Genomic DNA, 27014 nt, shown 5'->3' on the forward strand with positions numbered 1-27014 from the left:
AAGTTTGTATGGACAGCAGGTGGCAAGATCCTAGCAAGGAAAGACGAAGATAGTCCTGTCCTGCGAATCACTTCTTCCGATGACCTTGCCAAAATGAACTAAAGATTGTATCAGCTAATTATAAGCTTGCTTTCTTTTTACTGTAGATGAGCACGTGTGATGTCTACACAGAAGTATTTAACACCGCATTTAAGACCAAGCAAAGTAACTTCTCTCTGATTCATTTCAACATTATAAGCATAAAAAACAAGCTTGACAGCCTACAAATTTTCTTGGAGTCTCTCGTTCTGAGATTTGAAGTCATTGTTCTTACGGAGACTTGGCTGACGATTAGCGATGATACACCCGTCATTAATAATTACACCTGCATACGCTTGGACCTCGTAGGGAAAAGAGGAGGGGGTGTGGCGGTATATATCAGTCATACCTATGCTTACACCATTATTGAGGAGTACATAATTACAAATGTAAATGTTGAATGCTTAGTTAAAAAACATCTCAAGTTCAGCTTGCTGCCTTATATAGGCAACCAGCTGGTTCTAAACGCGAGGTCTTAGATTTTCTTGAGCAACTGATACAGGTTTTTCAGACAAACAAGTTACCTTTTTTTGTTGTTGGTGATATAAATATAAATACACTTAGTAATGACCAGTACGCGATGAACTACAAGAGCCCGATTATGTCATACGGATGTGAAAATTACATTTTGGTTACCACACGCATTGGCCCTAAAACAGCTACAGCCATGGACATCTGTGTTACGAATATCAGTGTATCAGAACTAATAGGTGGTGTGATAGTTAGCGACATAAGTGATCATCTACCCGTGTTTTGTGTTACTGATCACTTCACACGGAGACATCTTGAAGTAAGGAAATATCGAGTGATAAATGACAAATCGCTTGAAAAATTTTTTTCGTTAGCGGAGGCCATAAATTGGACTAGCGTGTATGACTGCAGGGATCCTAATGATGCTTACGAGGAATCCTACAAGAAGCTAAAAGTAAGTTATGATGATGCGTTTCCTTTACAATGTGGCCGCAAGAATACGAAAGCAATGAGAAAACCTTGGATTAACCCTGCACTATACAGAAGAATAAGAGAAAAAAACAAGATGTATCACAGTTTATTAGTACGCGCGATGTAAACCAATTTAAGGAGTTCAAGAAGCTTCGAAATAAACTAACTTCAGATCTAAAGAAAGCAAAAGAAAATTATTATGAAAGTTTGTTTCTTCGCCATCAAACTAATGTAAAAAGGATATGGCAAACAGTAAACAGATTGACAAGCAGAAACAATGCCATAACCAGCGTACAAGAGATTGAGATAAATGGAAATGCGATAGCAGGGCAGTGTTTGGCTAACACATTCAATGAGTACTTTATACAGTCAGGAAATGCAGACAGCGCAATTGTAGGCAGTCAGCAACCAACAAGACACATCAGTTTTTTACCAAATTCGTTTGTTTTGTATCACGGCTCCCCGCAAGAGACTGAAGAGTTACTTAATAGAATAAAAAATGTAGCCGCTGGTTATCACGAATTTAGGGCTGAGCCAGTAAAGTACGTTTATAAGTTACTAAAGAACGTTCTCACCTATATTATTAACTTAATGTTCGATACTGGTATCTTCCTTGACCAACTGAAAATGGCAAGGGTTGTTCCGATACACAAATCCGGAGACAAAAAACGCCCTTACAAATTATTGGCCAATATCGGTATTACCTGTTTTATCAAGTCTTTGAGTGGGCAATTAACGATTGCATAACAAAGTTCTTAGAGAAATATAATATCATATCTAGTTCGCAATTCGGATTTCAAAAACACAAGTCAACTGAACAGGCACTACTTCGTGCAAAGGAGAAAATTATTCAAGGTATTGAAGATAAGGATTTTACTTTAGGTCTCTTTCTAGACTTGCGGAAAGCATTCGATTCGGTGAATCATGATATTCTACTTCTAAAACTACTGTGTTATGGAATATGTGCCATGTCATTGAAATTAATAACCAGCTATCTTGAGAAACGCTTCCAATTTACAGATGTTAATAATTATTCCTCGACGTCGTTAAATGCAACAAATGGAGTACCCCAAGGATCAGTATTAGGTCCTACCCTGTTTTTCTTATTCATTAATGACATAATTATGACAGTTATTTCTGAAACACGACAGGCTTATGGCCAATCAAATTTATCTCTATCAATTAGTGCAACATATACACAACAAACATATACAAAGACAGTGATATGGTAGTTGAACATAAGTACAAGTTTAGGCAGCAAAGGAGGACGCTTCCGAAGATTAGGACAAATTACGGGAAACAATCGGTAACGTATCAAGCTATACAGATTCTAAATAAACAGAAAGACATAATAAATTGGGCAGACAGCCGTGGTAAACTTCAAAGAATGTACAAAACGTTCCTTGTCAGAACAGCATATGTATTGTAGACTGTTTTAGATTACTTTCTTCAATGTCCATGACATTCCTGATTTTCTTTTTTTTATGTTCTGTAAGCACAATGTACTGGTACATAATCGTTCTCTACATATCTGTAACATGATAAAGGGTCTACTAGCTATCTAACACATAAATCCTGTGTGACCTTTTCTATATGTATATCTATCTGCGTGATCTATGTACACATGTATGCATTTCATACTTCTTGTCTCATGTATTAGAAGTCACTTGTTTTTTTTCCTTCATCGGCTGTACATTGAGTGCAACTGTAATTTTAATATAATGTGCACCTTACTGTATATGCTATTGTACGGGTAAATCCTGTATGAACTGAACGGGGGGGCAGGGGGCCCAGTCAGGCTATTTCAGCCTTTAGTCTGTCTCCGCAGGAAATGCCCTGAAATAAAGAGATTTTTGATTTAATTGTCACCACCGTATAGGGGAGCACGACATTGCGTATCATGGTGATCTCAGTAATAGGGAAGGCAATGTAGTCGCCGTCGTGTAGTGATGGAAAGACTGAAAGCTAGACGCATATTGCGGATTGCGTTGGCAGTCAAAGAAGGGGGAACCTTGGGGCGGTAAGCAGGTTTCCCTAAAGGGGCGGCAATTATTGGGGAAATGTAGATCCCCACATTTATGCATATGGACCACCTTCCCTATCCTCCCATCAGAGGGCAGTGTAGACATCTGTATTGACTGTTGAAAAACCCTTTGACAATATCAGTGAAGGATAAACATGTGTACACTTCAGCATTTTTGATTAGATACAATCTGGACCGGCCGACGAAGATACTTTTAAGTTGACAATGAGCCTTTCGACACCAACGGCATCTAAAGCGAGAGAATCCATTAGTAAGAAGTTGGTTTTTGGTATATGCGGAAAGATGGTGGGGGTGCTCTTATGAAAATAAGTAATAAACACGTTGTTCAGAAGATTCTTGCATTCGCCTTGAACTGCTGAAACATCAGATTGGATTAACTGAATGTGCGTTCTTTTAGTACCTCTAATAATGCTCCAAAATTTAAGTGGATTAAAAAGTAGCAAAGGAAGGGTTTATCAAAGAATCCCTTAGCTTTTGAAAGCGCAGTACAGAATTCTCTGTTAAATTTTTGATAGCAAGACCAGTGGTCTATTCTGGCTGTGAATGCTGCGCGTCGAAATATCCGCTTCTTTTTGTTGTGCATGGGCTTTAACGTGTTATTAAATCATGGAGAGCAAGTTCTTGATGAAACTTTCCGTTTAGGTACAAAACGATCAATAAGAGGGAAGAGTTTGTTTTTATAAAGCAACCAGTTGTCCGCAACTGATCGCTGCTCAAAACCGGCGAAAAACCGATCAGCACAGACCTGAAATTCCCTATTCATTCCAGTTCAGTCTTCTTTAGCGTAGTCTTGGATGGTCCTAGTTTTTTTTTCTTGTTGGGGAAACTCTGCCCGTAGAGTGAATTATAGAGTGATCGCTAATTCCCAGTGAATGACTTAAGCCGGTAGCTAGGTCTGGTGTAGTAGAAAGTATTAAGTCTAGAATATTAGCGGAAGTGGGAGCTATGCGATCGGGAAGGTGAACGAGCTGAGTTAAGCTGAAGTCCTGACAAAAAGTTAATTCCTTGCTTTCAGCTCACTTGTGTTTTAAGGAAACTGAGTCTCGTTCCCACTTGATGTCAGGAAAATTGAAGTCGCCAACTAAGGAGAGGGGCGATCTTGGGTATCTGACAACATCTGATCTTGGGTAGTTGATTGACAACACCGTGCAGTTCATTACAGAAGGACAACGATGCAATTGGTGGCCGATAACAGGCAAAAAATTATTTAGCGTGATTCGATGAGCACGCGCACACAAGCTCAAGCGAGGATACAATTGGAATTACATGGGAAGCAAGACAATCGGCAACCGCCAGCAGAACGCCACGACCAGACCGGCAATCATGATCACATCGGTAAAATTTGTAGCACTTTTCACGGTCCAAAATTTCTTCATTTTCAACTTTCACAGAAAGACAAGTCTACGTCAGACGAACAATATCAGCAGAGATAGTATCAATAGAGTAGGACGATTCTACGAGTTTATTAAGAATACTCGGTATATTGGAAAGAATAGAGGCGTCTTTTGTGCAGGATCTGGACTGGCATAACTACGATGCACTGAAAGTTTCAGCAGGTGCAGTAACATTGCTAACGCTATCATGTGCATCTACTGATTGTGCTTAAGCGATTTCGCGTACGGTGTCACTTACTGAGCAGCAAAAGTACGTTTTTTTATCCATTATCAGTTTATTCATGTGAAGAGAGTACGGCTTCCCGGCTACCTTTGCAAATTCTGATCCTAGCTATAGCTGATACACCAGTCCCCTTGAGCTTATATTCCTGCGCCCAGACTGCATCCCTGACTTTAGACGACGAAAACTTGATGATAATTGGCCGAGCCTTTATATCGTTGTAGTGTAACGGTGTAACCTAACTTGTGCGCTCGAGAAACTTCCGAGGCGGAAATTTGTATTTTAAGGTGACGAGACAAAACCTCTTAAACAAGGCCTTCTGACTGAGCCCATCTCTCAGTCGAGCAGTCCGGTATTTCAAAGAACTATAGGTTATCTCGTCTCGACCTGTATTCAAGATTGTCCAGTCGATAATTTATGCCTGGCCTTCCATTCTTACAGCTTCGGTGACTAGACATGGTGCATCATTAGGAGCCGCAGAACCGTAGAATCATTCGATGAAGGATTCAACCGCGGATAATCTTACTGTTAGGTTAGCGACGGTCTGTACTAAGGCCTCCTGCTTTGTCTTTAATTTGTCGAGAGCTTCTATGAAATCAACTTGACGGTGGTCAACGTTTTCAGAAAGCTTAGTGATAGCCGCAACTATTTATTTGTTATTATGACCAGGGTTTAGTTCAACGTCACCGCAACACATTAGGAGCTTTATAACAAATACATATTCGCACAACCACTGAACGGGCACACTTGGGCACAGTAGGAGCAGCAGGTTGGCGTTGCTAGTCCATTTACAATAGAGACAGGGGTGTTTACTAACCTGCACAAAAAAGAAAGATCGGTTTTTTGAGCGACTGCATGGCTGTCGCTCTACCGTGCCCACTGAACGGGCGTAGTATTTCCAGTGCTCCTATATACTCCTGCGTCGCTGCAGTTGCCAGCAGTGTTGTCGACCCGCTTACTATGGAAGGGATGTCACCGTTAAATCATGACTATTGACATGAGGACGCATTATTGAAGATCGAGGCCGTCAGCAACGCTGGTGATGGACGGCCGGTAATCGCTGGATGCCTAGGTTGTAGCCACGTGCCAGACCGAGCGATAAACTGCACAAAAATGCAGATCCGGTTTTTGAGCGACTGCACGGCTGCCGCTTCTGGGAGCTTCGTCACCAGCTTTCTGGGAGCTTCGTTGAGCGAAGGCAAGAAATGCGTGTTTTACAGCTTGAGAAGAGAGAGTGGACAAGCTTTACTCAAACGTAAAATCAGGTTTGCTTAGTGGCCGTGGTGGTGCCCCACTCAGGTAGCGGTTTCGGTTGCAAGAGCAGGGGGCGATTACTCCTATGGGGAGGCATGGCGAGCTAAACTGGATTTCCGGAACAAAGGCAATGACCCCCATGACGGGAACAACGAAGTGATTGATAGTCATTCCAAGGGCACCCCCCTCCCTCTTATATTCCCGAAGGCTTAGGTGTGAATTGAAAAGGAATTAAGAGCTAATGGTCAAGATAGGCTGGTTTCACGCGGTCGCACGACAATGCCTCTTCTTTGCCGCGAACGTAAATTTTCAAGGTTCTTTCCGAAGGCTAGACCGCACGAAAAGACTTTGACGTAATCGGCCTCTGTAGTAAAGAACTATTGCGTCAGACTCTTGCCTTTGCTTCGAGTTGTTGACAAATTCAACTTTGCCCTGCCATCTGCCAGCCGCCTATTTAGCTCAGGTGATAGAGAAGCTGCCTCGGAAAGGCGGCGGTCCTGGTTTCGAGTGTGGCACGAACTATTTTTGAACTGCGAGTATTTTCTTTCGAGGAACTTGTGTGGGTTTGATTTGTGGCAACTGCTACGATTGCATGTATGCCTCCTTTTCTCTTACATAATTACTTCTCTCCACCTTGCGGGTTTCCGCAGAACTAACACGTCAAGACTATATATTGTTGAAAATATTTCTTTTGATAGCAGATGTGCTGCTAGTAGTGTGCCTGTAGCGTGTTTCGTCTTGGTTATTGTATCCAGCAATACGGTCGTGGTCACCTCTGTTCCGAGTTTCAAACGTATTACTTGCCCAGAAGATGACGCGATTGTCCAGGAATTAGAACAGAAAGAGAACCTTGAGAGGTAATTGGTCTTCTGAGCAAATGTTTTCATGAACGAACACAGAACGCCAATGAGTCGCTCAACGAACTCGAATGGTGACGCAGCACTAAGAGAACATTTATCAGTGCTTGCGCATTAAGGAAAGCAAGCAACAATGCTGTGGCCTACTACAGTGACGGTAATTCTGCACGAAAATCTGTTCTGAAGGACTTGAAATTGTTCCAGGTGTGTTTTGTAATATTGCCATCAACAGTTTCGACAAAGAGCCCATTGACAGGGCGGAATTCTATGACTCTCCCGAGAGCAAGGAAAAACGGCGGATAAAAGAGAACACTAAGAAAGGTTTCGGAGACACCTGCAAGAAGGTCAACAGGGAAACGTATTCTCCTGTGGCACTTTGAGCACCCACAAGCAGTATGCGAACATAAAATTTCATTTTTTTCAAATTACGTTCTTTTATGAATTTCTCAAGTTTAATGTACCTTTCCTCGGAAAGTACTCATCCCTTTCCAGTGAAACTTCGTACACATGAGCTACAACCCATCGTAGATATTTTGAACTAAAACATCTCTGATGATATAAAAAATAACACTGGAAAAAATTACACTGCAAGAAACCCCTCCTGTGGCTCTGTGTATGCAGAGATATTATTTTTTTGAGTACAGACTCTAAGGAGGATATAACATTTTTTTAGTTAAGATATGCCCTAGGAGTATTTAGAATAACAGTATTTAATATCATCGCATTCCTCTGCGTGGTTGCAGAGAAAAGCTACATTAAACAAATAAACACACCTAAAACTTTGGGAGTCGGCCACAGGAAAGGCAAACTATCGAGACTCAAACAAAGTATATCATGTTGTACCCAAGGGCATGTTTTGTAAGCGCGTGAAATTTGATACGAATATCTCCAGCCGTTTTGAAATATTAGGTTAAAACTAAGCTGTACGATTCACCCTACCATAGGCTGCTTCCCTCAGAGCCAGCTCTCGGCCAAGATTGTACAATTTCTGGGTTTACATGCCTCGTGGCTGTGCGTGAGAGGGAACTGTAAATGTTTTAAGACAACCCTGGCAGGCACGCAAATTTTGATTGATGGTCGTGGGCTCAGGGGCTCAGCACACAGGAAGAAAGACATGAACAACTGTTATTGCATTGATCCCTTATTTGGGAGGGCTCGTAAGGCATTTACATACACATAAAACACAAGAACACATGCATCTTTTCTGGAGGGGTCTCCGCAGTTTTGTTCTAGCCGTCCGTGTCTATGCGATAAAGTTCCCATTCTTGAAATATGCGCTCTCACCCTACAGGCGACTAACCCACCTGGAGTACCACGGTGGTGTCCTCACGGTACTCCGAATCACCATGGCCCTGTCATCTGGTGGAGTTGCCGCGCCACGTAACAGAGAACACGCTGACTATTCTGGGCTCGAAAAGCGTAATAAGACCATTCGCGGCGAACTCCTATTGCTCCTGCCAGCGTAACAGGGCTGGATGCAGTGCTGCCGGCAACGGGAACGGTAGCGCTGTTTGACTGTGGTGGCGGATTTCAGGTGGGTCAAAAGGCAGGGCCTCCAGGGCGGAGTGGCAGCCGCCGGAGTCTTTCCTGGTCCCGAAGAGCCGATAGTCCCGAGCAGACCATTAGCCGCTCGTGTGTGCGCTGGCCCAATTGTGCTCCAGCAACAGACGCTAAGGCGGACGTGTAGCCGTCTCGACCACCACTGGAACGCATCCCCCCGAGCCTTCACTGGCCCGTGCTCGTTCTGTCGACTCGGGCAATTACGAATGGCAGCCGGCTGTCCTCGCGTGTCCATCATGTCCCTTTGCTCTTCCTGCACTATGTCCGTCCACCGCACTCGTCTTCACTCATGACACTCGCTTCCAATTTCTGTACCTTGTGTAGTGAAGTTTGAGCCAGGTTGTTGTAAAGATACTGTCATATTATCAACGGCGATGGGACGGTCCTCAAAATGCATCAAATAGGCTTTTCGCCCTGCTTCTCCCTTTGCTGGTTACTTTAAGTGCGAGAGGAATACACAATGTATTTCATTTTGCTCCTAGCCGAACACGCACACAATATTTTATATGAAAACCACTGATTCAATAGGGAGTCAGGAAAATAGGAAGGTATCAGGCTGATAACTCACCTGGAGTGGCACAACGCCCGCTTACGTTTAGGGAGGACTATATAGAAAAGTACAGCCTGTAAGGAAGAGGATTGACACTGGAAAGTGCCGTCGTTATCACGTGTCTCGGAGCCTGAAGAAGATCGGCATGCTATAAAGCACTGTTACCATCGCGTGTCGCATGGCCAGTTTGACAATTTCGCTGACCTATCGTTACTACTGATGTACCGCTATGGCTTCCACTTTACAAGCCCAACAAACCTCGTACCATTTGATTGAACTTCGGAGCACTTTTTGAAACCCGGTACAACGAAGCTGGATTCTGCAATCCATTCCCGTCATGGCGGAAGTCCTGTCACCGCGTCCAACGGCCACGATGCCAGCCGTGGCCTGCTCGGGTACATTGCGTCAGTGCGACCCTACCATTTCTAACGGGATCAGAGATCATGAGGTGGAGGACTGGCTCGCATCCTAAAAAGAGTGGGCAACCACAACAAGTGGGAGGATGCGACGAAACTGAACGCCACATTCTATCTGAGCGACGCTGCTAACTTTTAGTACCGGAGCCACGAACCTGACCTAACGACTTGGGAGGCGTTCACGACTAACTCTGCTGAGGTCATTGGGCAGCCAAGAGTTTGCACGCTTCACGTCGAGCAACGTTTGCTAGAACGAGCGCAGCTGAGCGGTGAAGCACTTACGTTACATCGAGGTTGCTATGGATCTCTTCAAGGGTCTCGATGTTACAATGGTGAAAAGCGAAGAGATCAGGTATATTATAGAAGAGATTGACGACGATACCTTTCAGCTGCTATTGGCAAGGAACTCCTCCACTGCGTCTTAAGTACTTACCCTCTGCTAGAGGTATGATGACTTCTGCAAGCAGCGTCTAGCCCCGCACGAGTTACAGTAGGCTGTCTCTCTAGCTTCACTGTTGCAGTCAATGAGTCTTATATGATGGTTCCGATTAAACAGTTTCTTCGCGAAGAGGAGGCCCGCGAACTTTCATTGGTGCCTTAGACACAGGAGATGCGCGGCTCTTTATTGACGCCGACGCTCGAGCAATTCATCCAGGATAAGGTGGGTGAGTGCATTCCCCTGCCTTTCATAACACTCTCATTACTGCGCCAATCAGCTATGCCCAGGTCGCCCCAACGCCATCAACGCCGACCCGTACCGCGTTTCATGCACCCACGCGGACATCACAGTCTACCACCTGATTAGTGCCACACAGTACGCCCGGGTGTAGAACCCATGGCGCACCCCATACAACCGGTAGATTTGTTACTCCTGTACAGTTGCTAGCCACGTGGCGCGTTTATGCCGGCGCAGGATGCCGACGCAGGTGAGCGTCCCAGTCGGCTTCTCCTTTTTGCTGTATTTTCGTATACGGAAGTGAGTCAGACCTGGATGCTTTGGTTAGTTCGTTCCGCAAGGCCGTCTGCCTGAGGACGAAATGTGGACGTGTAATGGTGTTATACCCATGCCCTACTAAGGTGAATCCTTAGTTGGCGACTGTGGAATATCCTAGCGCGGCATGATATTGCCTTTTCTGTCAGGCCCTGCTTCCCATTCAAATCTCAACTTCAGAAAATCGATTAGGTGACGGGACGCGACAGCTAGCACGACGGCCACTTCGATGTACTGCGACAAACATTCCGCGGCCAAAATGATGTGGCGGTTTCCTGCTGTAGTGATCGGTAGATGTCCGATGCTGTCGATGCCAAGAATGTGAAAAATAGTTTCTCGCAGCGGAACAGGTGTCAATAGTCGAGACTAACCTCGTGGCAGTCTGTTATGTTGCCGACACACTTCGAAACTGGCGACGTAAGTACGGAATTGCTTTTCATTTTCGGCCACCAGAAGCGTTCTTCTTTTTTGCAAAGCATGGCTCACTGGGTGATGCGCCCTCCTTCAGGCGTGTCTTGAACGGTTCGCAATATTTATGATCTAAATCAGGAATAACAAGGAGGTGATGTTCTTCTGTGTGGTCCTTGTGCCACTGGAGCAGATACGGTGTGCCACCGCGTATTACAAAGGTCGAATTCTTTCCTGTAGCAGCTAGACACCGGACCTGCACATTAAAACTGGCGCTCATTTTGTGCATGCAGGATCTTGTGAGAGAAGACTTAAGGCACGACATAGCAATTCCGTTTTTTACTACATTAGAATGCTTGGATTGAAAGTTTAGCAGTGGCTTCGAAGATCTTGGGGAGTACTGCAAACAAAAGTGATTTTGTTCGAAGACCAAGGAAATGTCAAGAAACTGATTTACGCGCCGCTGAAGAAATTCTTTGGTAAACTTTCGTCCCCCTCCATAAAGTTTAAATTGCTCACTTACTGAAGTAGCAGCAGAATCGAATTCTTCTCTATTGCAGAAAATCAGGTAATCATCAACGTAACGAAATATCTTGACAACGTTATCACCTAAGGCTTTCTCTAAGCAGCTGTCAAGGTTGACAGCTGCAGCTGTTAAGGTTGACAAGGTTGGTGCAGTACTTGGCTACAACTTCCCATATGAATACAACAACGAAACTCCGGCCCTCAGTCCCCAGCAGCTGCGAAGCAAGGGACCGCGGCGGCGGTCAGACCTGCGACGCAGCAGAGGGTACTAAGAATGCTTGGTTTCGGACAGGCCGCCATTCGAATCTGAACCTGGCAACGTTTAACGCTAGAACGTTATCTAGTGAGGCGAGTCTAGCAGTGCTGTTGGAGCAAATAGAGGGCAGTAAATGGGATATAACAGGGCTCAGTGAAATTAGAAGGACAAAACAAGCATACGCAGTGCTAAAAAGCGGGCACGTCCTGTGCTACCGGGGCTTAGCGCAGAGACCAGAACTAGGAGTCGGATTCCTGATTAATAAGCATATAGCTGGTCACATACAGGAATCCTATAGCATTAAAGAGAGGGTGGCAGGTCTTGTTGGGAAACTTAATAAGACGTACAAATTGAAGGTCGTACAGGCCTAAGACCCTACATCCAGTCATGATGACCAGGAAGTCGAAAGCTTCTATGAAGACGTGGAATCGGCGATGGGTAGAGTGAAAACTAAATACACTATACTGATGGGCGACTTTAATGGCAAGGTAGGCAAGAAGCAGGCTGGAGACAAGGCAGTGGGGGAATATGGCATAGGCTCTCGGAATAGCAGGGGAGAGTTATTAGTAGAGTTTGCAGAGCAGAGTAATGTACGGATGACGAATGCCTTCTCCCGCAAGCGGGATAGCCGAAAGTGGAAGTGGAGGAGCCCGAATTGCGAGACTAGAATCGAAATAGACTTTATACTCTGCGTTAACCCTGGCATCATACAAGATGTGGACGCGCTCCGCGAGGTGCGCTGCAGTGACCATAGGATGGTAAGAACTTGAATTATCTTAGACTTGAGGACGGAACGGAAGAAACTGGTACATAAGAAGCCGATCAATGAGTTAACGGTAAGAGAGAAAATAGAGCAATTCCGGATCAACCTAGAGAACCGGTATTCAGCTCTAACTCAGGAAGATGACCTTAGTGTTGAACATATGAACGACACTCTTATGGGCATCATTAAGGAGTGTTCAATAGAAGTCGGTGGTAACTTCGTTCGACAAAATGCCAGTAAAATACCTCGTGAGACAAAACATCTTATCAAGAAACGCCAACGTATGAAAGCCTCTAACCCTACAGCTAGAATAGAAATGGCAGAACTTTCCAAGCTAATCAACTAGAGTAAGACAGCTGACGTAAGGAAGTATAATATGGATAGAATTGAACATGCTCTCAGGAACGGAGGAAGCCTAAAATCAGCGAAGAAGAAACTAGGAATTGGCAAGAATCAGATGTATGAGTTAAGAGACCAAAGCCAGCAATATCATTACTAATATGTGTGAGATAGTTCAAGTGGCTGAGAATTTCTATAAAGATTTATACAGTGCCAGTGGCACCCATGACGATAATCGAAGAGACAACAGTACAGAGGAATTTGAAATCCCACAACTAACGCGGGAAGAAGTAAAGAAAGCCTTGGGAGCTATGCAAAGGTAGAAGGCAGCTGGGGAGGATCAGGTAACAGCAGGTTTGTTGAAGGATGGTGGGCAGATTGTTCTAGAGAAACTGGCCACCCTGTATACGGAATGCCTCATGACCTCGAGCGTACCGGAATCTTGGAAGAACGCTAACATAATCCTAATACATAAGAAAGGGGACGCCAAAGACTTGAAAAATTATAGACCGATCAGCTCACTGTCCATTGCCTACAAAGAATTTACTAAGGTAATCGCAAATAGAATCAGGAACACCTGAGACTTTCGTCAACCAAAGGACCAGGTAGGATTCCGTAAAGGCTACTCCACAATAGACCATATTTACACTATCAATCAGATGAAAGAGAAATGTGCGGAATATAACCAACCCATATATATATATATAGCTTTCATTGATTACGAGAAAGTGTTTGATTCAGTCGAAACCTCAGCAGTCATGGGGGCATTACGGAAACAGGGTTTAGACGAGCCGTATGTAAAATTGCTCAAAGATATCTATGGGGAACCAGCGCTGGAGTTTCGACAAACATGCAGCGCCGCCCTTTTGGACGCGGCCGGAAGTTTTCAGTAATACAAACAAATAGAAATGGCAGCAAACGTCAACGACACCGCGGTGCATGAAAGTGAAACCATAGGTGAAACGCGGAAAAAGAAACTTCGAGGCCGGCGGTATTGCTGTGTTTTTAAGTGCCACAACCAAGAAGGCTATGATAGCAGCGTGTCTTTTTACACATTCCCTTCAAAGCCGTACGAGTTAGAGCGGCGGCAACGTTGGATACAAGCTGTTCGACGTGCTGGGTGAGTGTGCTGAATTTTAAAGCGTGACACTTAAACAGGTGGGACTACGCTTGAACTTATATGCTTAATTTGTTCGACAGGCCTGACGGCAAGCCATGGCAGCCGAATGCGAACACCAGAATATGCAGCCGGCACTTCTTCGGCAATGCAAAGAGTAATTGCATGCACCATCCCGCTTACGTGCCAACAATTTTTCCTTCAGCATACCGCTGCACGGTTCCATGCGACCCTTCGGCACCAACAGAGCGTTACCACCGGTGAGGTTTTTTAAAGCAAAACTACGTGTCGTCGTTGTGGGTTGTGTTAAATTAGGCATCGAGCGATCGCGCCTCGAGAAAGCCGCTCCGTCAACTTGTTGCCGAGAGGAGCGGAACTTGCACGACGCGCGCGTAAGGGCCCGTCAGGCGGTTGGAAATTTGCGCTGTGTTCGGCTACTGTGCCAGTGTGCAGGTGTTTGACAATCACAAAGGCCAAACTGTTCGTTTTATGCCACTCGTCATCCACCGTTGATAACGCGGACGATCGGATGTCGCCCTGGCCACGAACGATCGCGGCCGCCTTCATTATTTCTTGGGCTATTTCTGCATTGCAGTAGAAACGATGCAAACTGTTGATTTATAGTAAAAACCTCCATGTACGCTTCGACATCTCAATACACCACTGCTGCTTGGTACGTTCGCATACCCCAGTCGCTTAATTGTACGCAGCCGACGGTTTTATTTCCGGGCTATCGCGACACCAAACTCCATTTTATAGTTTATTGGTTTCAACGATACAAAGACTGTAGCGGCTGACGAGGCGTTTGTTAGCTTTCAAAGTCCAAGAGTCGCCTTTCGACTAATCTTAAACGTCTTCTCTTCATCAACCTATCACATTAATGTCGCGTCGATGCAGTGGGGGATGTCGTTAAAAACCGTACATACAAGTGCACCGATTCTATGTTTTTTTTTTCTTACCAGATGGGCAGAGCGAGCTCGAGCACGTGCGAAATCACCTACGAATTGCCAGGAGCCATCACAACGAAGTGAAAGGAGGGCAAGTGGAAAAAATGTTGCATTTTGGTTCAGAAATCATAGAAAAATTTACTTTTTCCGTTTACACAGGACAAGGACACTCACAGTTTGGTTGGAGGCTCCAATCAGCAGCAGTTAATTGACTTTTTCCATTTATACAGGACAATGACATTCACAGTTTGGCTGGAGGCTTGTATCAGCAGCAGTCATGCCTTGAACCGCCAAATGGACACAGTAGCCTGGAGCTGGTACGTTCACCGTTTGCTGGAGCTTGATTCATATTCTCTCTCATTTGCGACTTTCAGGTTGAATACAATCTTGAAGAGGAGCACATTGAGGCATTAGACCTTACAGTGCAAAAGGTGTGCCAGAAAGAAGAATCAGCCACAGCATGCTTCACAACACCAGCAGGAAATTTGCCATGCCTATTGCACCGTGCCGCAGGACCAGACTCTAGGGTTTGCTTTTTTGGGGGATTCGACACAGTTTCCTTAACACCCGGTGCACTGAGAGACCTCTGTGGCGTTTCTGACAATGTTTTCTCCCTCCTGTTAAGTCTCCTGCCTCACACGAGAGATAAGGGTACTGATGTCAGCCTTCCGAACAAACTTTTAATATTTCTATTCAAAATGAAGCACGGAGTGCCTTTTAGTGCAATTGCAGTAATTTTTGGCATTCATGAAACAACAGCGGCACGAACGTTTCATGCAGTTCTGGGCACGCTTGTGGGTGCTACAAGAAAGTGGATATATAAGCCACATATGCAAGTGATACGGGATACACGTCCAGAGTGTTTTAAGGTCAACTATCCTGACTGCACACTTATTGTCGATTGCACTGAGGTGCGCACAGAAACACCATCAGAGGTGAGGCAACAACATGTCCTCTACTCCACGTACAAAAGTGGCTTTACATTGAAATTTTTAGTTGCGATTGCCCCCTCTGGCCTCATTGTATTCAAGTCCAAATCCTATGGTGGGCGTTGCTCAGACACACAAATCGTGCTGGAATCAGGATTCCTTGAAATAATTGGTCAGCGTGATGTTATTCTTGCTGATAAGGGTTTCCCTGGAATACTAGCAGGTGTAGCAGGTAAAAGTGCCGTACTGATTATGCCACCATTCTCAACTGGCAACCAGCCTTTCTCACCTGCAGAACTGCAAGAAACATACAATGTTGCTCAAGTGCGCGTGCATGTAGAGAGAGTGATACAGCGCATAAAAACTCATGGAATTTTGGAGCACCGTATTCCTGTCAGTTTGATTCCTGCCATGAGTGAGATTTTTCATATGTGCTGCATTTTGGCAAATCTGCAAAGTCCAATAATTCAAAGCAACACAAAGTAAGGTGCTTTATTTTCACTGTGATACACAAGCACAGAGTATCAAACATATTTTTGGCATAAGCACTGCTACCACCTTTTACAAAATTGTAATATTTAAAGGCCAACTTCCCCACAGAGATTTTGAAAAATATTCCGGTCATGTATGTTTTTCATCATTTTTGGCAATAATAAAAAGCGGACCAATCCATTCATGTAAACATGTGTATACTTATGTGCCTAGCTTGCAAACACAATACTGCTGTTCTGCAGGCAAGCACCATACAGAAACAAATTACTATGCTTTATTTTTAGAACATTAAGTGCAGTATGACACTGAAGAAACTGCTCGTAGCAGTGATATTTTAGCCAGCTAACAGTAGTCCAGGTCACCAGGAAAGCTAGCAGCTTTATCTGCGACTCTGAAATTATAAACTTGGATGAGAAATTGTAAAGCAAGGGGACAGCACTAGGCTGAACAAATTTGCAAACATATCTAAGAAGCTATGGTGTGGCTCTCAACCACCATACACACACACAAAAAAAAATGGGAGACATCAATTAAAATCAAAGGAGACGTGATCAGGTCGACGGTGATCAGACCTCTGGTCTGATATAGATGCCTTGAATGGATGGGCCTCAAGGCTACATTCACTACAGGCATCAAAAATGGCTTAAACACTGCAACTGTGAACAAGCCTTAACTGTGCAACAGCAGAGGCTCTCAATAAGGAAATACAGTGCAAGCTTACAGATACAACTGAAAGAATCACTGCAACTCCTTCAGTGACAGAATGGACATGTAAAAGCCATGGCAGACGTTCGGGATCTTTTTGATGCAGTCTTTCATGTTGCAGTTATAAAGCGACAATAAGCAAAGAAATTGGTGGTAATAAAGCATTGCTGTTCACTAGCAAGTTCCTGAAAGCCAGGCAATTTCAGAGGAAGATTTCAGACTAAAACCAGCTTTTGCCATCAGGTAGCTCAACAGTGTTTAACGCACTAGCAACTTCCTTAAAGGGCCAACAAGTGCAAAGAACGTGTCATGAAATGGTGCAAAGGAAAAGACCATGATTTATATTGATAGAAACAAGGATGCTGTACATGTTTTAAGTAGCAATTATAATTTTAAATTGGCACAGAAATCGAAAAACACTTTGTCACTCACTGGAGGTGAAACCTTGATACTAACATACTGTAGGTAATTGAGCTGTTAATAAGTGCAGCATAATTTACAAATCAGCCTTTATATTACACAGACCTAGGGTCTGTATCCAAGCTAGCTGGTACAGTGGAAGATCGAGACAGTAACATGTTTTGGTAAGGCATGTATGGCAATCACAATGTATTTTCTCATTCTTTCCGCTGTCTGTTTTTTATTTGTGCTTTACCTGCCTTAAAATCACAGGCGCTTTAATCTGTGTGTATTACAAGGTAAAAAAGGCATGCATAATGGTACACATGGATGCTTTTGTACACAGGCGAATTTGCATGCAAGTAACCCAAGTTCTGTGGTCCCCCCTATGAGATACAATATGACATCAACTATGCCACAAGTGGGCCAACTCTGCACACTGTAATCTGTAAATCTGCACACTGTAAGTCAGGAAAAACGTGTTATAGAAAATATACTGCATTTCAGTACTAATAAAAAGACCAGTAACCGCGTACACTAGTAGAAGGTCACGTGGCAGAGCTCTTATGCAGCTTCATGTGTGTGCCACGTGGTGCGCGAAAGGTCATCTTTCGAGACTTTTAGTGATAGATTAAAAACTAAATTTCCAAATTTAATGAGAAAAACATGGCTTGTTTTAGCCACTATGATAGGGAATCATTCCATAAGCAGGGTTATCTGATTTCATGTGCTGAGCGGCTGTATGTACCTTTAAGAGCAAACTTACTTCCTGCAAGCAGGAATCTGGTCTAACGCATGAGCTGCTTAATGTAGTATGAATAATAAAACGCCTCCAACCGAGGAATGTTTCGAGCAAGAAAGTCTTCATCTCTGTCAACAACTATAGTAATATCTTGCTTGCTTGTATAAACAAAAAAGAAACATTCTGTAGTGTTAGTGACATACATGGCAACCTGAACCTGTGAATAATATGGGTGGCTGCGAGGCAACTGAAGCATTCCATCATGATATGTCACATAGCTAACGTAGCTTTCACACAGAGCATGATCTATGATTATGTCATCTTTACGACTGTAGGGGCACTTGATTTCAAGCAAAACGACACCACTGGTTGTTTGGAAAAGCCCATCGGGACTTGCACAAAGCCATGGCTGACAGGGGTGAATCACAACGCCAACCTGCAAAGCATATTTTGTAAAGTTAGCAAATAATATGTACAACATGCACGAACACCATATTCGATATGTTTTGTCCAACAGTCATGCTTTCAAATATCAGTAGCAATCACCGTGTGTGCAGCAGTGGCTGTGACAGTTTCAGTATGTGTGAGCCAGCCTCAGTGTACAAGCACTTCGATGAAAATGCATTACGCTGATCTATAAATGTGCTCAGGGGAAAAATAATCGGTTTTACTTTTATTCCAGTAATGCATAGTGGAGAGGGGGATAGAAAGACAAGGGCAACGCTGCCAAGCTCTACTAGTGACCCACTCTTGCAGTGTATATTCTTTCAGCTGTGCTGAGTAACGTGCACTTGTGGATGAAATTTAAACTTGCCCTTATCCATTATGAACTCGCTTAGCAGTTCCTATAAAAGCACTACAAAAAACAACTTGATGTCTGTATTAGTAAACTGATAGATTAGTTAGTTGTACAATATTAAAATGCATTATGTGACAACGTAGTTACCACCAGAACAGCAATTGGCCTCCCTGGTGCAGTATTCGGCCACAACCTCCCTGATGATATCTACAATTAATAGCCCTCAGTCCCCAACAGCTGCGGAGCACCTGACCAAGGCGGCGGTCAGACCTGTAACGCAGCAGAGGGTGCTAAGAATGTCTGGGTTCGAACAGGCCGCCAATGGAAACTGACCCTGTCAACCTTTAACAGCCGAACTCTGTCGAGTGAGGCTAGCTTAGCAAAACTCTTTGAGGAACTGTCGGACATTGTTTGGGATATTATCGGCCTTAGCAAAATTAGAACTGTTGAGGCTTATACATTCTAAATACCGGCCATGTCCTCTGCTATAAAGGTCTCCCTGATAAGAAGCAATACGGGGTAGGATTCCTAATCCACAAGGACATAGCGGGCAACACTGACGAATTCTACAGAATTAACGAGAGGGTAGCACACTTGACATAAAAATTGTAACAGTGCCAACACATGCATCCACAATGGACGAGACACAAGCGCTTGTTACTTAGCGGATGCATGCATTGGCGCTGTTACAATTTTTATGTCACGTATGCACCAACTCACCCAGAAAGAAGTTTTAATGAAGAGGGTAGCAGTAGTAGCAGTAGAGGTATAGATTAAAGGCAGCACAAGCCTACACTCCAGCATCCAGCCACGACGATGAGGAAGTAGATCAGTTTTATGAAGATGTTGAACTAGCGATGAGAAAAGTGCAGACTCGGTATACAGTAGTAATGGGTGACTTCAATGCAAAAGTGGGGGAAAAGCAGGCAGGTGAGCAGGCAATTGGCAACTACAGCGTCGATTCTAGAAACGCTAGAGGAGAGATGCTGGTAGACTTCGCCGAAAGCAATAAGCTGAGAATGATGAACACCTTTTTCAGGAAACGTAGCAACAGAAAGTGGACCTGGAAAAGCCCTAATGGTGAAACAAGAAATGAAATTGATTTAATACTTTCTGCCGATCCCAGCATACTGCAGAAGGTAGATGTGATAGGGAGGGTAAAGTGCAATAATCATAGGTTAGTGAGGGCTAAGATTCACCTCAGTTTGAACAGAAAAAGAGTACAATCGCTCAAGAAAAAACAGGTCAACTTAGAGGCAGGAAGGGTAAAAGCAGACAAATTTAGGCTGGTACTCGCAAACAAATATGCTGCCTTAGAACAGAGGTGATGATGATGACATAGAGGCAATGAATGAAACCGTAACGAAGCTGGCGTCAGAGGCAGGAATTGAAGTGGGAGGCAAGGCACCAAGGCAACCAATAGGCAAGTTCTCCCAAGTAACAAAGGACCGAATAAAGAAACGACAAAGAATGAAAGTGTCCAACTCAAGAGATCAGATAGAATTCATGGAACTGTCAAAACTGATCAACAAAACGAAAATAAGTGATATTTGAAATTATAACGTGAGAAAGACTGAAGAAGCCGTAAAAAATGGACGCAGCCTGAAATCGGTGAGAAAGAAACTTGGCATTAGCACAGACCAAGATGTATGCACTGAAAGATAAGCAGGGTAATATCATCAGCAATCTTGAAGGTATAATAAAAGCAGCGTAAGAATTCTATACTGACCTGTACAGTACCCAGAAGACCCAGGAGTACTCTATTCGAAACAATACTGAACAGTATACAGAAACTCCTCCTATATCTAGAGATGAGGTCAGAAGGGCCTTGCAAGGCTTGAAATGGGGAAAAGCGGCAGGAGAAGATGAAATAACAGTCTATTTAATCAAAGATGGAGGAGACATAATGCTTGGAAAAATGGCGGCTCTCAATATGAAGTGTCTATCGACTGCAAGGGTCCCAGAAAACTGGAAGGACCGTAAAAGAGAGTGTGTGAGTGGGGTTTAAGGTTAATACATAGAAGACAAAGATAATGATGAATAGCTGGACAGCGTTAGTAGTTGCTCGTGCTAGTAGTTGCAGTGGTGCTGGACGTTTCTGCGCAGGCGCGAGTATGAGCAGGTGCGAGAGAAAATCTGGGGGCCTTTGCTCCTTGAATATGTGAGTCTGCCTAGGCACTACGGAGGAGGTTTCTTAGCGTGTGTTGTAGGCGTTTGTCCCCTAGACATGCCGGCATTAAGAAGTGCGGTCCAGTTTGTTTACGCTCCGCCGCTGGCTGCTGGCACGGTGAGGCAGTGGACACGGACGCCCCATTTGGTGATCGCTGTGTCTGAAGGGGAAAGGTTCTGACTGGTGTTGTATAAGTCATGGTGTTTGTTCGTCGGGACGATAGATTGCATTTTTTACAAGCACTGCTCCAGGAGGGCACATGTAACTGGCAAACGGAGGCCTCAGAAGAGCACCTGAGGTTACAATAAAGCAGGCGGCGCAGGTCTCCAGGGCACCCAAGGGGTAGCGGGGGGATCAAAGCTGGAAGCAGGGTGGCCCATGGATAACTCGGCGAGCCCCAACCCACAGACCAGTCTGGGTTCCAGCTTTGATGTCCTCGTTGCCGCTTTGGTGTCCTGGAGGTGCAGCCAATAATGTGAAATAATGGCATGTTGTTTCAATTAGTACAAAAGATGATTGAATAAATGTAATTACGTCCAGCCACCAATTCGCGACGCTAAGTTCAGCACTACCACACCCCGCAACTTCTGCCGGCATGCCTAGGGACAAACATAGAACACATGCTAAGAAACTCCTCCGTAGTGCCTAGGCAGAGTCGCATTTTCAAGGAGCAAAAGTCCCCACATTTCCTCTCTTGCAACCGCTCTTACTCGCACATGCGTGCAAACATCCGTCATCTGCGCAAGTACCACGCCCCGCTATACCTAGGAGCAATTGTAGATACGCAGCCGAGCAAGGGAACAAGAGTTCAGGTTCGCCAGTCAGCCTCTACAGTCTGTGAAGGAGTATGTTTACCTAGGTCAACTAATCACAGGGAACCCTAACCATGAGAAGGAAATTCACAGAATAAAAATGGGTTGGATCGCATACAGCAGACATCATGAGCTCCTGACTGGGAGCTTACTGTTATCACTGAAAAGAAAAGTATACAATCAGCACATTTTACCGGTGCTGACATATGGGGCAGAGACATAGAGACCGACAAAGAAGCTTGAGAACAGGTTAAGCACCGCGCAAAGAGCGATGCAATGAAGAATGCTAGGCATAACTTTAAGAGACAGAAAGAGATTGGTTTAGATCAGAGTGGAAATAGGTATAGACAATATTCTAATAGACATTAAGAGAAAAAAATGGTGCTGGGCAGGTCATGTAATGCGCAGATTAGATAACCGTTGGACCATTAGGGTGACAGAATAGGTCCCAAGAGAAGGGAAGCGCAGTAGAGGATGGCAGAAGACTAGGTGGTGCGACGAAATTTGGAAATTTGCGAGTGCTAGTTGGAATCTGTTGGCGCGGGACAGAGGTAATTGGAGATCGCAGGGAGAGGCTTTCGGCCTGCTGTGGACATAAAGTAGGTTGGTGACAATGATGATGAACGTAGTTACAAACCTGGGTCACTTTGGCACCAATTTTTTTCTCGAATGTTGCCCTTGCTGTTGGTTCCATAGCAGTACCTTCAGAAAAGTAGAAAAAAATGCAGATGCTATGTGCACAAGCTTCCATCGCACGAGTTCAATGTAGAAATACTTAAGAGAGCCTCATGCTCATTAATGATATCATGGATTTTGCTCTGAAATCCTTCCATAAATCACTTGTCAGTAGCAGTGTTGAACATTTTTAGTGTGCTAAGCAGTTATGAGTGTATCCCTTTTACATCATGGCCCCTGGTAACATCAAACTTGGAAGTGTCAGAAGTGAAAAGGAAGAAAAGGTTCATGACTTTTCGTTGGCTCGAACAAAGAACCTCATGACTGCCAAGCAGGTCAACACAGCTAGTTGGGCGAGTTGAGAATTGCAATCGTGCATGTTCATGTGCTTACCAGACATTACAGAAGAGATGACGAGACACGCGTAACACACCAGCTGTGCGCATCTCATTCTTTCTTTTGTCGTCTACTAAGCACATCTACACACTAGCAAAACTCTGAAACAAGTGCCCTACCAGTATACCACAGCTACTTTTCATTCCAGGTGAAATACAATTATACAGACAGGACTGAAGGAATACTACATGATACACAAGCATTGGCTTACAACTCAAAATTTGATGAAAACCCAGTGGAGTACAGTGCACGCACAAGGCCAGCCATAATCACTCTTGCGAACATGGTAATCAAACACTACATGCAAAGCCAGCGTCAGATATACAAGAAAAATAATTAGCAAAAACTGTGTATCGCGCATGCCCAAAGGGCCATATCTGCTTCTCAAGACTTTATTTTTCTGTCAGTAAAACGATGGCATGCTAACACGGACATCCAAGCCCCAACCCAAGCATTGCTGCCACTTCAACCTCTAGATGCTTCTTTTCCTTAGCACACCGAGTAATGAACATTTCTTTTAATTCACTACAGCAGCCACATGCCTAGTGGTGCACTGGCAAATCGGCCCCACCAGCAGAGAAATGTGACATTGCATGCCTCCTTAGCTGGTATTCAGGACAATGACCTGGCTAACGAATGTCACCATGATGTTCCATGTATGACTGTATCTTGGTGTATATATATTGTTGTTTGTGTACTGCACTATCATCAATTGTTGCTTTCATGCTGCCAGTATGCAGCACGGAAAATAAAACAATTTCTTGAAGCCTACGTCTTCCTGTGTGAATACAACAGACACCAATATGTTGGTTGCCTAGATGCTTACAGGCTCACAGGGTGTATGTAGGCACATGGCATTCAAGTTCAAATGCCTGCACAAGAATCTACGGCTGTCATAATCCTTGCTGTATGTTCCCTTGTTAGAATGTGCATTTCTAGAGGAACTGTTCCTCACTCATGCACTTAACGGAACACAGAGCCACAAATTTTACTGTCACTGATAACCTGATCCACGTTGCAGTAGTATTCAAGCAAAGACCAATCTTTAGCAGTGCATATGTAAACATTTGTTCAGTTGCATGATTGAGGTGTTCCTAAGTGATGTAAAGTGGTATATTACAGTGGATTACAGTGCTTAGTGCCGTCACTGGCTCAGGGCTGCTGCTTTAAACCAAAATTTATTAATTTCTATTACATGTCTTAAGTCCATCAAGTCATTTATAAAAAAAAATTGGGTGCCTACCATACATCAGCGCCGGAACAAGTGGTGTTTTGGAGTTCTGCAGCTGCTCAGCCAGGGACTCGAAGGCCTTTTGCCTAGTCAGGATGCGGTGTGCAATGGAGCTGGATATCCTTACCGACCTTTCTTTGTGCCAACTGCAACACAAAAAGGATCAGTTAAATTTCATGGCCAGTAATAAAACGTAGAGCACATTCTGAAAGCGTGCACCCATGCATGCACCAAGAAAGAGTATAGTGTACTACATGTTCTCATGCAGCAGAAAAGGTAAGAAAAGGAAAACATGCGAAATTTCAGAAATGTGCAGTGCTTTGTTACAAACCGGGGGCATTTTCCCTGCATTATAGTTTCAGCAGCTGTCATGGTTGCCTGGGAGCCTGTACATGCCACTTTTGTGGCAATAAATTGCTGCTCAATTGCAGTGAGTGAGGCACACTGTCCTGCTGTATAGTGAGGTAGACTACATTCCCAGATCAACACCTCTTCTACAGACAATACGTCAGCATGGAGTGCTGCCTTTGAAATAAGGTCTTCTAAGACGTCTTGCACGTCTCGTTCATTTCGCCCTTGCTCCTCACTTATCAAAGCTGAATTCATTACACAGCTTATGTCGGGGAAATGGTGCAGAACATAGGATGGTGGTTCTTCTTTTGGGCACTTGCCACCAATATACAGGGGCTTGTACTCTGCAAGAGATAACAGCTGTGAACTACATGTTTAATAAACTAAAAGCAAAGAAATTGCAGTGACGACAGCTGCAGATGCAAAAGTATGATCAGTATTTAGTGCAACAATATAAAACATGATTGTGATTGAGTACAGACATAGCCAAACTTGTGCTAGGCATACACACATACCGACTCCATGCTCAGAAAATGCATGCTAATTAGACATGGCACTGTTGCATCGTCAATGCAGGGGCGTCCCTACGCAAGCGACAGGACCAGCAGCTTAGTGCTGCTGACCCCCCCCCCCTTCCTGCATACCCACACACATACACAAGCTTCCACATGCACATAGCTTCCTTCCACATATGCTTAACATCAGCATGCCCAAAACCAGCTAGACACCACTTTGACCACGTTAATGTCGACTTGTCAAACAGGCATATAAATACGAAAATGAAATTGTGTTTCCAAAAGGCTTTCAATTTCCGCTGTACTGAGAACCAGTAGTTCTCCACGCCACATCTTTGCAAGACAAAGTGTACAGTGTACCTCCAAAAAGCTCTTCGATGGACTCCCTTCGAGAAGTGTCCGGCTTAGAGGTCGGCCGACCCCACCCTTGAGGGCGATCAGTCGAAGACAGCGCGTCGGCCTCGTTGACAAACAGGGCGACGGCAGCTACATGTTTGCAACCGCCACCAAGGCCGGCCTTGCACGTGCACTGCGCACCCAGTATTCGCCGCTGCGATGACAGCTGCCGACGCAAAAATATGATTTTTTAGTCAAACAACTGAAAACGTGATTCTTACCGCGCACGGGCGTAGCGAAATTTGCGCTAGGCATACACGAGATAAGCAGCGCTCGAAATTGTTTAGTTTGTGAGGCTTCGCTACGCCGCATAAAACTTAAAATTAATAAGGATATGAAGTCCGTAAACGCTGGTCAAACTACGCAAGACACCAATCTTCGCGGTCATGGTGAAACAAGAAAAAGCTTAACGAATATGCGCGCTTACCTGAATGTTGACGTCGTACGTAGCTTGACGCACTTGCGAGTGGCATTTCGCCGCCACTTGTGAATCGCCATCAAAGCGTTCCAGGGTCTCCTCGACGTCGTAAGCGTACTTCGCAGCGCACAACTTTCGGCCCTTCTCAAGCGCACTAGCACGGAAATATTCGTCGATCCCGGCCACTTTTCTAAAACCGTAGCGCAGCACTACGGGTGCCATGCTGCAGCCGCGGAGGTGGCGTCGCAGTTTTTGAAACTTTAGAAAATGTTGCAACGCACCACGACACAACAACAGAAACAAGCGACAAAAACGTGCTCGCGGTGAGGCCCACAACACTTACGTCGCCGCGGCGGGCAGCGGATATGACAGCATTGCTCGCACAGTGTGTGTTACTGAAAAATGCATTTCCGTCACTACAGACGGCGCTATCCCGTTATTTTTGGGGCGCCATCTGTCGAGAGCTGGTTCCCCATAAGCGGCTCCACAGCCACAGTAGTCCTCCATAAAGAAAGCAACAAAATCCTAATAAAGAAAGGCGTCAGGCAGGGAGACAGGATCTCTCCAATGCTATTCACAGCGTGTTTACAGGAGGTATTCAAAGACCTGGATCGGGACCAATTGGGGATAAGAGTTAATGGAAAATACCTTAGTAACTTGCGACTCGCTGATGATATTGCCTTGCTTAGTAACTCAGTAGACCAATTGCAATGCATGCTCACTGATCTGGAGAGGCAAAGCAGAAGGGTGGGTGTAAAAATTAAGCTGCAGAAAACTACAGTAATGTTTAGCAGTCTCGGAAGAGAACAACAATTTACGATAGGTAGCGAGGCACTGGAAGTGGTAAGGGAATATATCTACTTAGGACAAGTAGTGACCACGGATCTGGATCATGAGACTGAAATAATCAGAAGAATAAGAATGGGCTGGGGTGCGTTTGGCAGGCATTCTCAGATCATGAACAGTAGGTTGCCATTATTCCTCAAGAGAAAAGTGTATAACAGCTGTCTTACCAGTACTGACGTAGGCGGCAGAAACCTGGAAGCTTACGAAAAGCGTTCTACTTAAATTGAGGACGACGCCACGACCTATGGAAAGAATGATGGGTGTAACGTTGAAGGATAAGAAAAGACCAGATTGGGTGAGGGAGTAAACGCGAGTTAATGACGTCTTTGTTGGAATCAAGAAAAATAAATGGGCATGGGCAGGACATGTAATGAGCAGGGATGATAACTAATGGTCATTAAGGGTTACGGACTGGATTCCAAGGGAAGGGAAGCGTAGGAGGAGGCAGCAGAAAGTTAGGTGGGCGGATGAGATTAA

At 44.5% G+C, this 27014-nt stretch overlaps 1 protein-coding gene and 1 long non-coding RNA gene across 2 annotated transcripts; one reads left to right on the top strand and one right to left on the bottom strand.

The window, feature by feature from the left end:
• Positions 1 to 10229: 10229 nt before the first annotated feature.
• On the top strand, positions 10230 to 16081 carry LOC142583663 (uncharacterized). The gene is made up of 3 exons (XM_075694155.1): positions 10230 to 10241; positions 14892 to 14978; positions 15036 to 16081. Exons 1-3 carry the CDS (start codon positions 10230 to 10232, stop codon positions 16074 to 16076), a joined length of 1140 nt encoding a protein of 379 aa, XP_075550270.1. The 3' UTR covers positions 16077 to 16081.
• Positions 16082 to 17097: 1016 nt separating this feature from the next.
• LOC142583221 (uncharacterized) lies at positions 17098 to 25324 on the bottom strand. The gene is made up of 4 exons (XR_012828575.1): positions 25238 to 25324; positions 24024 to 24157; positions 22347 to 22411; positions 17098 to 18364 (listed from the first exon to the last, which is right to left on the bottom strand). It is a non-coding gene; the product is annotated as an uncharacterized LOC142583221 (long non-coding RNA).
• Positions 25325 to 27014: the final 1690 nt, after the last annotated feature.

Source organism: Dermacentor variabilis, chromosome 5 (genome assembly GCF_050947875.1).
Source record: "Dermacentor variabilis isolate Ectoservices chromosome 5, ASM5094787v1, whole genome shotgun sequence".
In the NCBI taxonomy this organism is placed as follows: Eukaryota; Metazoa; Arthropoda; class Arachnida; order Ixodida; family Ixodidae; genus Dermacentor; species Dermacentor variabilis.

Bases quoted from the DNA above. Each gene is read 5' to 3' on its own strand.
- LOC142583663 (XM_075694155.1), top strand. The intron at 14,979-15,035 runs GTACGTTCACCG...TGCGACTTTCAG, and splicing joins GACACAGTAGCCTGGAGCTG to GTTGAATACAATCTTGAAGA.